The sequence below is a fragment of the Semicossyphus pulcher genome, unplaced genomic scaffold (assembly GCF_022749685.1).
Source record: "Semicossyphus pulcher isolate SPU_LCO1_2020_fin unplaced genomic scaffold, fSemPul1.0.p SCAF_7, whole genome shotgun sequence".
In the NCBI taxonomy this organism is placed as follows: Eukaryota; Metazoa; Chordata; class Actinopteri; order Labriformes; family Labridae; genus Semicossyphus; species Semicossyphus pulcher.
Genome location: NW_027211748.1, coordinates 30,607,251 through 30,621,529, shown reverse-complemented (window position 1 = coordinate 30,621,529; position 14,279 = coordinate 30,607,251). Strand labels below are relative to the sequence as shown.

The 14,279-nt window shown below is 43.7% G+C and overlaps 1 protein-coding gene across 12 annotated transcripts in view; it reads right to left on the bottom strand.

Moving 5' to 3' along the window:
- LOC138611321 (disks large homolog 1-like) overlaps positions 1-14,279 on the bottom strand; it is a 115,614-nt gene that overhangs the window by 33,991 nt on the left and 67,344 nt on the right. For 5 of the 12 annotated variants that reach the window (XM_069684351.1, XM_069684352.1, XM_069684355.1 and 2 more), the window contains exon 5: positions 12,709-12,858. The exons of the other annotated variants lie outside the window; for them this stretch is intronic. In XM_069684351.1, coding sequence (XP_069540452.1) covers positions 12,709-12,858 — 150 coding nt within the window. The remainder of the gene's footprint in view (positions 1-12,708; positions 12,859-14,279) is intronic. 12 annotated transcript variants of the gene reach the window in all.

Genomic DNA, 14,279 nt, shown 5'->3' with positions numbered 1-14,279 from the left:
GATCAAGAAGTCTGACAGCAGAAATAAAACCTGAACTGGCCAAACTTTGATAGAAATCAGGAACTATCTCATGGACAAAAAAATATGCACGATAATGAATCTGAAAAGACATTTGATCTTTTAGAGCATGAGACACAAAAAAAAAATCATACACACTCACGCTCATTGCACCAAGAGTAAAAACTTTTTGGTAACCAGTTAGTATCAAGACAACTGAAGCTACAAACTGAAGTGCTTTTTGAGGACACAGTCTTACTAGGTGCTACCAATACCCAGTGCTACAACCATGAGCTCTTTGTTGCATCTCCTTTGCAGTGTGAATACCCGGTGCTGGCACCGACCTGTGAGAGACATTTCAAAACGCTGTTTTACCAACATGATGCAACGAAACTCAGTACTTTATTGGACCGATTCGGTGCTATGAATACCCAGTGCAACAGACTTCCAGACTTTATCTCATCGACTTGGTGCTACGAAGATCTCAATATTTAGTCCCACTGACTTGGAGTAGCGTCCAGTAAACGCTTTGCAAACTTTATTTTACCAACTTGGCGTTACAACTGCCCTGTGCTACAAAATTCAATACTCAATCGTACCATCACAGAGCGAAGCATTCGCTGCGCTACGAGTCAATACCGTATCGTACCGACTTGGTGCTACGAATACCCTGTGCTACAAACTTTAGTGTCCCCAGTGAGTGCAAGGAATACCCTGCTGAGAACTTCATGACTTTATCATACAGACTTTGATACTTTATCTTATTAAATTGGTGCTATGTCTACCCAATGGTAGGAACTTCCAAACTTTATTGTATTGACTTGGTACGACGAAAGCCTTGTGCTACAGACAGTGTACTTACAGAATACTGAATCGTACCAACTTGGTGCACACACCCTTTGCTTCAAACGTCTTACCTTAGAAACGGATTTGCTCTGAATACCCGGTGCAAGGACCTTCCAACTTAACTGTCTCGACTTGGTGCTGCGACCACCCTTGGAGAGACGTATTCCCTGTGCTACAGACGTCCTCTGTCAAGCCTTACCTGTGATTCTGCAATTAACCTCTATGACATACTGGTAATTGTATGATTAAAGATTTTCTCACAACAAAAAACAATTTCCAAACTTCAAACAGAACATGCTGCCGATGTTTAAGTACCTTACAGAAAGAGAAGGGTACCCAGGGTATTTCCGGCCTGCTCGCTGCGTGGCAGCTGCTGCCCACTTTAGCAGTACTCTTTGTCGGGCTTTTCTTGACGCTGTCCCGCAGGTTTAGGAAACGACTACGAGCTCGGAAGGACGCGGGCACAGTGCAGGCGGTAAATGTCGACAGAGATGCCTGGACCTGTGGACGATTCGGGAGCTGCTGCTGTTGTTGCTGTCGATGGAGCTCGATGGCATGCTGCCTCTGGAGCGGGTGCAGGTGGGCGATGGACTCCTGAAAGTTGATGTTGACCTGCGGCAGCTTCTTCTCTGCGCCGTTCATGGCCTTGGAGTTGAACTCCTGCCAGGGGTAATGTGTGGTCATCTTCCTGGAGGAGATTCTTGATTGGAGGAGGTTAAATAATAAATTATGGATGGTTCCTTCAGATCTACAGAGGCTTGTTCAGTCTCTGCGGGGTGACGGCAACATATCCAAAGTCAATCCTGTTACTCAGGCTCCACCACCTCCCTCCACCACCAAAGCACAGTAACACTCCCTCTTCTTTCTCAGTTACCCCCTCCCTGTTCAGTTGCTCTTTCTCTGTGACACCCTCCCTCTTGTCTTCTCTCATTCTCCTGCCAATTTATCGGCTTCAGTGAGCGTGGCACATGTCAGCACGAGGGGGGCCGGCTCCACTCTCTGCATGAATAATCGATGTCGCCCCCGGATTCAGACACAGCGATGTGCATGTCAGCGTCAGCGTCGAGGGGGGGATGCAACGAGAGCTAGTGGTTAGCGGCAGCAGGCTGCAGAGGCTTTAAGCTTCTGCTGAAGATAACAACCTGACAGTCCTCGCAGGCTGCTCAGGACCAAACCATAAAGCTGCTGCTGATGTGTTTTTCCAGTGAAACACTCAGATAGCACCACAACAAAACCTGAGGGTAGAAGAAACCACTATTTAGAGACCTGGAACCAAAGTAGCAAAGACACATAACAAATTGGCCTGATGTAGCCGACTTACAAACATCAAACAACCGCTCTATTCTGGCACCCAAACATCTCAGGATATTTAACATATATTTTCTTTAATCAGAGGTATGTTACCTCATCAGAAAAAGGACAATTACTGAAAAAAATCTGATTTCTTCACAAACTTCTCCTAATTTGTATAATGCGCTCCACGTCGTCCTCCTGGAGGTCTATGCACACACAGACTTTAAAGGAGGCTGCAGACTGCTGGTAAGATAGCTGGAAAGTTCAGAGCCATGATCAGGCTCGTTTTGCATGAATGTTTATAATCTGGGTTTTAAAAAGAGATCTTATTCTTATCTTACTGTGCTTATGCTACATGATCATTTATTTATATACAAACTGAATTCAGCTTCAGCACGAAACTGGTTCAATAACAATATTTTATTATCTGTATGAAAACTTAATTTAACAGCAGTACAAAGTAAATACAATTATTATTCCTGCTGAGCCTCTCCTGTGACAGATAATGCTGTATTGATGGTGTAGAGTAATAGTAATCCAGCCTTTATGATGGGTTAATTATGAATGGGAGTTTATGCAACATAAAAACACCCCATAATAACCCACGAGTGCTGACATCACGCTGTGCAGTCGGACAGACTTCATAAGTGGATTTAAAATCCAGGAGGGGTTTGGTGGGAAGAGCGTTTCCAGACCTTTCCCTCTCCAGCACCTGCAGGAACCAAAACCCTACACCATCAACATTTCATCTGGATGCACGACAGAGCAGCAGCAATAAACCAGCCTGGACTGTCCCTGAACGCCTCGTCTCCATTCATACCTACAATGGAAGACAAAGTACTTCAAAATGTATTGATTTGTATCTTGACTGTCAAATGAACAATACAGAATGTTATTGTTGCTTTGTTCAGCCTGAAGGTCCAATCAGGATCGAGCCGGAGCATTAAGTGTGCAGGAATCTGCTCCACATGATGAATCAGCACAGAGCGTGTCACAGTGAAATAAACATCACAGTCTGTGTCAGAGACCATCACACTGCTCTGTCCTCCACAGAGACACTGAGGATCTGCTGGAGATTAGGATTAGTGCCTCAACTGTGCTGCTGTGCGTCTGCAGCTCCCCCTGCAGGCCACACAGATTAACACACAGCTGCTGCTCCCATCCCTGTCAGCTGATGTACAATCCAGAAGTGGAGCCAGTTATAAAAACGGGGTCAGTAATTAAGTTCTTGTTTCACAAAACTGTTACAGCAGGGAGGAGCAAGTATGAAGTACTCTTCCTTTTTCCTCATTTATGTGGAAATGTATGCAGCAGGAAGCACCGAAGCTGCTGCGTTTCTCTAACCTGCAGAGGTTAAAGTTCGCTCCTCTTCCAGCTTAGTTTGTAAAAACCACAGATTCTTTTCATTCCAACCTGTCCGATGGTCGAAATCTTTCTGTGTCATCTTTAAGTTCAGGGTGGTTTTAAATGTTTGGACACTGTTTCTAAAATATTAAAATGATACTCATCAGTTGCATTGCAGAGAGTTGTAGAGACGGACGCAATTTTACAATACAGTCGAACAGGGCAGCAGAAAAAAGGTCAAAAAAACAACCCGAACGAAACACACAATACATAAAAGGAAACCGACCTGAAACACAAGTACAGTCGCTTGAAGAGGACCAGCAACTTGCACACTTGTTGTTTCGGCAGAAAGTTTGGCTAAAACAATTGGAAAGTTGTATTTTAATGAAATGTTGACTTTATACCTCATCAGTCGTGCAGTTCTCTTCCACAAGGCCTATGTACTGCTAGGAAATCCAAAATCTATGAAAAGTAAGGCTCAAACAAAAACCCAACTGTGACACAAGTTGTAAAAAACAAAATGAAGTAGAGATTCAGGGGAAACAACAACTCAAGCAAACAGACAAAAATCAGCGTTAGCCTAGAAACCGATTTGAAAAATAAATCTTTTCAAACACTTGTCTCTGAATGCGACCACAAGTAAACACAGAGAGGAGACGACCGTAACTACCATTATAGCTAACTGCAGAGCGATCCACATCTGGACTAATGATTCAGGGAACTCACAGAGAAGTTGGTGGTTGGTTCTCAGACAGTCGGAAAATGACATGTGCTAAATGGAAAGCTATACTTTAAAATGTTATGTCTTAAATATTTAGTTAGGGAAAAAAAAACGATTGATCAGTTCAACTGTCCCACTGTTATTACAGACACTGAACTAACCACACACTCAACTGTCCCACTGTTATTACAGACACTGAACTAACCACACACTCAACTGTCCCACTGTTTTTACAGACACTGAACTATCCACAGACACTCAACTGTCCCACTGTTATTACAGACACTGAACTAACCACAGACATGCGACTGTCCCACTGTTATAACAGACACTGAACTAACCACACACTCAACTGTCCCACTGTTTTTACAGACACTGAACTATCCAGACACTCAACTGTCCCACTGTTATTACAGACACTGAACTAACCACAGACATGCGACTGTCCCACTGTTATAACAGACACTGAACTAACCACACACTCAACTGTCCCACTGTTATTACAGACACTGAACTATCCACACACTCAACTGTCCCACTGTTATTACAGACACTGAACTATCCACACACTCAACTGTCCCACTGTTATTACAGACACTGAACTAACCACACACTCAACTGTCCCACTGTTATTACAGACACTGAACTAACCACACACTCAACTGTCCCACTGTTATTACAGACACTGAACTAACCACAAACACTCAACTGTCCCAGTGTTTTTACAGACACTGAACTAACCACACACTCAACTGTCCCACTGTTTTTACAGACACTGAACTAACCACAGACATGCGACTGTCCCACTGTTATAACAGACACTGAACTAACCACAAACACTCAACTGTCCCACTGTTTTTACAGACACTGAACTAACCACACACTCAACTGTCCCACTGTTATTACAGACACTGAACTAACCACACACTCAACTGTCCCACTGTTTTTACAGACACTGAACTAACCACAAACACTCAACTGTCCCACTGTTTTTACAGACACTGAACTAACCACACACTCAACTGTCCCACTGTTTTTACAGACACTGAACTAACCACACACTCAACTGTCCCACTGTTATAACAGACACTGAACTAACCACACACTCAACTGTCCCACTGTTATTACAGACACTGAACTATCCACAGACACTCAACTGTCCCACTGTTATTACAGACACTGAACTAACCACAGACATGCGACTGTCCCACTGTTATAACAGACACTGAACTAACCACACACTCAACTGTCCCACTGTTTTTACAGACACTGAACTATCCACAGACACTCAACTGTCCCACTGTTATTACAGACACTGAACTAACCACAGACATGCGACTGTCCCACTGTTATAACAGACACTGAACTAACCACACACTCAACTGTCCCACTGTTATTACAGACACTGAACTAACCACACACTCAACTGTCCCACTGTTATTACAGACACTGAACTATCCACACACTCAACTGTCCCACTGTTTTTACAGACACTGAACTAACCACACACTCAACTGTCCCACTGTTTTTACAGACACTGAACTAACCACACACTCAACTGTCCCACTGTTATTACAGACACTGAACTAACCACAGACATGCGACTGTCCCACCGTTATTACAGACATTGAACTAACCACACACTCAACTGTCCCACTGTTATTACAGACACTGAACTAACCACAGACACTGGACTGTCCCACTGTTATTATGGACACTGAACTAACCACAGACACTGGACTGTCCCACCGTTATTACAGACACTGAACTAACCACAGACACTGGACTGTCCCACTGTTATTACAGACACTGAACTAACCACAGACACTGGACTGTCCCATCGTTATTACAGACACTGAACTAACCACAGACACTGGATTGTCCCACCGTTATTATGGACACTGAACTAACCACAGACACTGGACTGTCCCACCGTTATTACAGACACTGAACTATCCACAGACACTGGACTGTCCCACTGTTATTACAGACACTGAACTAACCACAGACACTGGACTGTCCCACCGTTATTACAAACACTGAACTTACCACAGACACTGGACTGTCCCACCGTTATTACAGACACTGAACTAACCACAGACACTGGACTGTCCCACCGTTATTACGGACACTGAACTAACCACAGACACTGGACTGTCCCACTGTTATTACAGACACTGAACTAACCACAGACACTGGACTGTCCCACCGTTATTACAGACACTGAACTATCCACAGACACTGGACTGTCCCACCGTTATAACAGACACTGAACTAACCACTGAAAGTCAAAGACGTTCGATGTAAATAGTTGAAATGAGGAATCCTGACGACATCCTGATGTCATAAACCAACTAATGAAATAAACCCGTCACTAAATTCACTCCAAACTAAACATTCACAAAATATAATCAGAAAATACATAATTATAACTAGACTGACCAACATTAACGAAAATAACACTAAAACTTCATTAATACTGAACTACAATAAAGTGAAGAAACAGGAGAATAAATCAACACAGGTGGATAACAACGAGCAGAAACTGCTTCAAAGGAGTCACACTGGGACCAACCAGCAAGAACAGCTAAATGTTAATAAACGAGGAACATCTAAAAGGTTAGACAAAAAAGAAGCGTGTAAATACTTTTTCAAATATGGCAGAAAACTTGTCACAGAGTCTCTTACAGCCCGGCGTGAGGAGCTCCAGTTTTTGTGCAAAAGTGAAAAGGCAGAGCCGATTTTCTTATTTATGTGACAGTTTAGAAAACTGAAGGATTAAAATACTACAGAGAAAAGGCTGGAAGTTAACCGCTCAAACAGGTGAGGGATCAGCCAGCTCAAGATTCCCCTCCACTGCAGCTCAACAGGTAAACACAAGGTGTTAAGTTTAAGTTTAGCAGTAAAGATGTCGTCTCGTTAGGACTCCTGAAGCCTTATATCAATTTAAGACAAAGTTTTAAACACATTTTGTGGATTTTCCCCCAAAATCGCAACATCTGGGGCTTGTTAGGACGGCACCTTTTAATAAGCAGCAGAATAATACAGAAGAAAAACCTGCTAATGTTTAGAAAAGCTCCTGCTTGTTGCTTCAAGTATGAAAATGTTTGATCTTACTCTCCGAGATCATGAGAAGAATGAATGTGTGTGCGTGAGGCAGTAAACAGGGAGGCAGCGGGGTAGCGCTGCGTGTCAGGAGCTAGGTTGCTAGGAAACGCCAGGGAAGGCATGTGCTACTGCAGGGGTTCCTCACATCTGCACAGAACATGATGCTGCTGTTTATGCAGGTAAATCTCTCCACATCGGCACGCTGCGTCGTGCACACACACATTTAGAAAAAGGCTGCACAGGTGAGGTCTGACATCAACACAAACACTGAAGAAGAGTCCAGCTCATCGTTCGACCTGCTGAAAGCTCTGGAACAGAATCAGCCCTGAGTGTGTGTGTGTGTGTGTGTGTGTGTGTGTGTGTGTGATAATACCCTGGTTTCTGAACATTTAACGACACACAAACTGAGCTCATGTTTAGATGTAACGACCTGCTCGCAGCCGCTGCAGCCTCATCAACCAATCACATCAGTGCTCATGTTCACGACGTGCCTCTATTTATCTGATGAAAACATGAAATGGCTGTTAAAGGGGACGTGGACGAGGGCGTTTCTAGATCTGCACTGAAGAATCGAACCAGATGTGAAGCTTCCTGCATGAATCCTGATCCAGCACATGACGCAGCAGCAGCAGATCTCCTGTTGCAACTTTTCCACATCTGCCTCGTCCAGCGGCGTCACATCCACAGCAACACGTTTACAACAACACACACGGCAGTCAGAGTAAAGCATGATCGTATGTTTACAGGCTGACTTCACACGCTACACCGTGCAGCACCTCCCCCTACCTCCTCACCTTATGAAGATTTATTTTTCTTATGACTGGGGGGAGAGGGGGACGGGGGAGGTGTGACCTACCAGGAGGCGCCGGTGGAGCCGCTTGGTTCTCCTCAGGGTGCCCATGATGCGGCGGCCCATCTTTTTGGCGTACCACACGGAGTTGAGCATGCTGCTTGTTGCTGCTGCTGCTGCTGCTGTAGTGAAGGTGGAGGTGGTGTGTCGCCTCCTCTGCGCCTCCTCACGCTGCTGCTGCTGCAGGCTGCGCGGTGGCGGAGGTGGTTCTGGCTGGAGAGCAGACGATGGGAGGGGGGCTTCACTCCACCTTGTGTCCCCCCCCCTGCCTCCTCCTCTTCCTCGCAGACACAAACAGGGAAGCTGCAGAGGAGCTGACGGAGATGAGACACACCGAGGTCGTCCTCCTCCTGTCAGTTCTGAGCGGCGGCTGCAGACGGTAGCCGGCTAACGGCAGCCGTTAGATACTGAACTTCACAAGAAAAAGAGAGAGAGGAACCTCCAGGGTCCGATTAACCTGCCGGGGTGAGAGAGCATCACTTAGCAGGCGGAGAGAGAGCAGCCGGTCGGCCAGCCGTCGTCTGTCTGAGGCGAACAGCAACAACAGACTGCAGGGCTGACGAGAGGACGGAGAGACGACTGTGTGTGTCTGAGAGAGTGTGTGTGTGTGTTTAAAGAGAGCGCAGGCAGGGAAGAAATTAGTCCTCTGATCTTTTCTCTCTGCAGTCTGGAAACCTCACACAGCTCCTTCCTCCTCCTCCTCCTCCTCCTCCTCCTGCTGCTGGTTCTCAGTGCGCTGTGGGTTTGGTCCGGCTGACCTCTGTCCTACTTCAGTCCTCAGACTTTGAGTCCCTTTCCAAACACGAGTCAGCAGGGGAAACTCACGCCTGCAAAGTGCTGAGTTGCCTCGGCTGTGACGGACAGCAGGGTGAGCTGGGATGTGAGGAGCGACAGTCACGACTGCTGGTTCAGTTCGGTGAGGACGTTTTTTTTAAGAGCTTACTGTTTGTTAAAGCGGCTCAAATATGGCAAAACACGTAATCACGATTATTTAACCGTTTACTCCGTATGGTACCACAAGGCTCTGTCCTGGGTCCGATACCTTTTGACCTTTATTGGATGGATTGGATATAAATGGATATGAATTGTTTAATAGAGCAGGATGGTAACATTTTCTGAGGCTGGCAGAGAATAACCATTACAAATAAATACTGAAAGTTTTCTTCCATGATAAAAATAAAAAAAATGTCCAATCATGCACGAGGCTTCAAAAGCTTCTCAATGAAAAATACCAAATATCTCGTACGGAGTGCCACAAGGCTCCGTTCTGGGTCCAATACATTAAGTCTTTAATACGTTCGCACTACAGGATCATAATCCAAGGGACTGTTGGTTTTCAGCGCTATGCAGATGACACTCACATTAATTAATTAAGAAACTACAAACCAATTAGGATCTAATTATCGGTCCAAATAAAGAGAACTCGGACCTCACTATACAGCTGGGGACGTTTGTGCATTTATTACAAGTAGGCTCCATTTCTGGAGTGCACTGTTTACAGAGCTGGAACGAAGAAAGGAGCTTATATCAGTTAGTCTTTGCACCAAGTTCATCTTGGGGTGCATTTTGAGATCCTAGTATATACTTTTGTTTTCTATTGTTACTTTGCCCAAATGTGAAGCCCTTCAAATATCTGTAAACAGAAGTTGTGTTGTGCTCTACATTTGAGGACTAGACAATACCACAGCCAGCGGATATTTTCTTTGACTGGAGCAACCACTGGTACCTGTTCTGAGTAAACCTATTACACTGATAATTTTCAAATATGGGCTGCTTGTAGGCTTAATGATGCGAGGCGAATCAGGCGGTCACTTTAAAGACTTTGACGGTGAGTTAGCAGGAGAATTCGAGTGAGAATGAATTAAAGTCATCTCAAAAGAAGTCTGTACAATGCTCAGAGAAAAAGGGAATCGTCGAGCAAGCAAACATTTCACTTTTGCCAGTTACAAACAAGTCCCAAGTTACGGTGGTGAGGATCAAGCAAAACAAAGAGAGTCACTAGGACAAGTAAAGCAGGACAAGTCACAACCTATGGAGTGCATCCTAGCTTACCAGGTTTGAAAGATTGCACTAGAATTCACCCGTGCTTGTTTCAAAGCTCCTTCTCAATATCTAGATGGTTCAAATATCCAGTAGAAAAGAGTAAAGTCCTTTCAGGTCACCTGTCTCAAGTGTTTTCAGGTCGTCAGCATGAGTCTCTAACCTCGTCAGGGAGCACCGTTTAAGAGTTTGTGAATCATACACAAAAGCAAATATCAGCTGTAGTTGAAAACATTTGTGGTCGAGCAGAAATGTAGAATTTGTGCTGGAATAAAACTGTTTCAAAATTCACTGTCAAGATGAGGGTTTTCTCATCATGTGTCTTCAGAGAAACTTTCCACACAGTGTGTCTTCAGAAACAGATGTAGGATTAAGAGTGGTGGGAGGTCCTCTTCTGAGCAGTGTTGACTCTTATTAGCTCAATATGGTTTTGTCCCTGAGCTGTACATGTTGGGTTCAGTCTGAAAACAGTCGAAAAGTCTCTTTCTCCTGTCCACAAGTTTCCCTGATCTTCCAAACTGTCCCTGTCTGAAATATACACCCCTAAAATTTCATGATTTCCCTGAAATTCCAGGACTGACTGGCAGCTATAAATAGAGCTGGCCTGTCTTCCCAGCATCCTTTGCTGCAGCTGGGAATGAAGTGTAGCAGAGATGAGACGATGGAGAGGAAGCATTAGTGACAAGTCATTTCATGGCCTCTGAGTCCTTTGTCCTGGTGATAAATATACACCAGAGCTGCTGTAAATCTTCTTGGAGGCCAGCTATTCTGCATTTTACTACCCCCCCCCCGAACACCACCCTGTTACAGAAAGCCTCACTAAATCTGCCCTTGTCCTTCTCCGCAGGTTCAACCCCTCCTCCTCCTCCTCCTCCACCTCCTCCATTTGCCTGCCGTCAGGATATTCTTTGTCGGCATTCATCTCCTGCGTTGCCATGGCTCTGCCGAGGAGAGCGAGCGAGAGGCGGAGGAAGAGAGATGAAAAAATGAAAGGAATAATAAAAAAAGGAGTGTACAGTACGTCCTCCCAGCCTTCAGTGTCTTTGTGGGACGTGACGATCCGTTCGTTGCGTTATCGCGGCGGAGGTGTCGGAGATAAGTGCCGGCTGACGTCAGGCCGGGGACGCGCGGCTGCCGCAGATCAAACGTGGAGGAAACAATGAGGAACAGGAAGTAGAGATTTCTCCAGCTAAGCGTGTCACCGTGAGCAGAAAGCTCGCCGCTGGAGCAGGAAGAGCGAAGGTGTGGAGGTCCGACAGTCTGATGTGAAGTATGATGGCCAAATAGACCAAATCACTGCAGCTCAGGGTTTTTCTACAAATACAGAAACCTTGGAACATGTGAAATGACAAACTAGAGATTCTGCAGCTCTGTAAGGCTGTGCGCTTAAACCTGCCACACGCTCACAATGACGATGCTAACACACTCACACATTTTTAGCATAAACACCATCTTGGTTAGCATGTTAGCACTGTCACATTTGCAAACAAGCTCTTAACACAACTCATCCAATAATCCAGATATGAGCCTGAAATAATAAACGGTTTTGATCTAAGACAATTAGAAGACGTTGCACAAAACTCCAAAACCATGAAGCGTATATTAAAGTGAACGTAGCTAACGTGCCGTTATCCATCAGACAGTTTTGAAAGCTCTAGTGTGGCATGTTGCCCATCGCCATCTTGTTTTTTGGATCCAGAAGTGACCATTTTTGTACGACAAGCGAGGAACGAGAGGCTAATGCTAGTGCTAGCTTGGTAGCAGGTTGAAGTTTGATGTAAATTTTGGCTTTACGATAAAAAAAGAACTCGTCAGAGTTTTTTAGTTCAACCAAACGATGAACAGGAGATTTTTTTATGTCACTTTGGGAGTGACTGTCAATCACAGGTAGCCCCGCCCTAACCCCTCCCCTCTTCTGGTCTGTGTGACTCTCAGTGGGAGCATCAGTGACTAAATGAACATCATGCTGTGTTGAAGAAGACTTGAAACTAGAGACTGAGACCATAAACTCATCAGGAACATGTTTACTGAGGGAATACATCAGGAGAGGAGGAGGAGCATGTTCTCATAGACTTCTATAGGAGCACACTTCTTTTAGAACCAGTGGAGTCGCCCCCTGCTGGACATTAGTAAGAACATAGGATTGTGGTACTTCTATATTAGCTACACGTTTATGGCATGGAGGCTACGTCCCAAACCAGAGAGTCGAGCTACAGTAGCCTGATCACTGTTCCTTTATGCTAAGCTAAGCTAACCACATATTACCAAACATCCCTCTGCACATGTCAAACTATTCCTTTAAGCCCCGGTGAAGCTCTCAGCTCCACCCTGCTGTGACACCACATAAAACAACCATCAGCAGCATGTTTAAAGGCGGACTGGAGGGTTGGATATCAGACAGTCTATAGATACCGCTGAAAAAGATGAACTGGATGAAACATGAACAACGTGGCTGTCTGAAAAATGGTTCCAAAAACTGCAGAATGGGAGGTGGGAGGGGCTTGTTTACCTGGATTGGGGGGTAGGGGTTGGAGGAGCAGGAGGGGAGGGGGCTGTCCTCTCCATGGGGATAGAGGGTGGAGGGCGTAGGGGAGGGGAGCTCCGGGAGATGCTGTCCTAACCCTGAGGACCCGTCATAGATGCACTCCAGAGACGCTACCTACAGGATACAGGAGGGGGAGGAAAGACGGAGGCTCGGAGAGGTCAAAATACAGCAAAGGCAAAGCAGGAGAGAGACAGTTCCTCCAGACAGACAGACAGACAGAGGACGAGGTTTAAGTAGCAGAGAGGCAGGGGGTCAGTACGGAGGCCACATGTGAAAATGTATTTAAATTCTCAGACTGAATTCAGAGTTTAAAAAATATACAAAAATAATTATTAGTAAAATAAAAAGTCAGAATGCTAAGATCAATCAGACTTAAGTTTTTTAAATAAAAAATATTAAACATAACAATAACAGTTCTAAGAACATTTAAAAAACTCTTAAGTAAAACAATTCTTTCATTTAAAATTAAAGAAAAAATTGGGGGGAAAAGTCAGAATTCAGATTAATAAAGTCTGAAATTTGACTTTGAAATCAAAAATGTTGTTTAATCATAAGAATTGAAAGAAACAGTGAAAAAAAATTTCTGAGAAAAATAAGTAAGTAAAGTTTTATTTATATCGCACTCGTTTACAGAGTGCTTCACAAACAGAAATAAACTAATAAACAAAATCAGAGAGCAAAAACAAAATGAATAAATATTTAAAAAATTCAAAGATCTTAATGAAAAAAAGTGAGAATTCAGAGATTTTATTACTAATTGTTCTTGTTTTTATGAGTTAGAATTAGAACTTTAATTTCTTTAGAAGAAAAATGTGAAGAAAAAAAAAAATCAGAAAAAAGGAAATAAATTCAAAATTGTGACTTTAAAATTTAAACTCAGATTAATTTTTCACACGTGGCCCTATTCAGCTTCCGTACAGACTCGATTTTCTAGCTTCTACAGTAAGAGTAGATTCCTCAGTGCCTTGTGAAGTTATCGTTGTTCTGAGACGTGTGTCAGTAATATCAGGCATCATAACATCATCAGTGTCATGTCTGTCAGATCATCCAGAACAACCACAGCATGTTGTCATGTCTGAACGCTGCAGACACACGAGAATGAGATGAACCACAGGACGAAGAGCAGGAAGCAGCAGACAACAGATTTAAACAACCACAGATATTTATATTGTACGAAAAGTACAGCAAAGTCAAATATTGATATCAATATATATTTAAGACACATAGATTCATTTAAATTATATTTTTAATTGTCCATCAGGCTTCCCTTCCCCTTTAACTTCTTCATTTAATGTGAATTTTAAAATATTTTTATTTTTATCATGAATACATGTAATGTATCCTTATTGTATAAAAATGTTTTTGTTTTTATTCCACAACTATTGAAACTAATTTTGGCGTGTAATGTAAAGGTTAAATATTTACATTTTCAAAGTATTTGAACTTTTAGATTAAACTAAAAGACACTATAAAAGTCTTTCTTAACCATCTCACATCCTCACTATCTCTGCTGAGAGTTGTTCATACAAGACAGC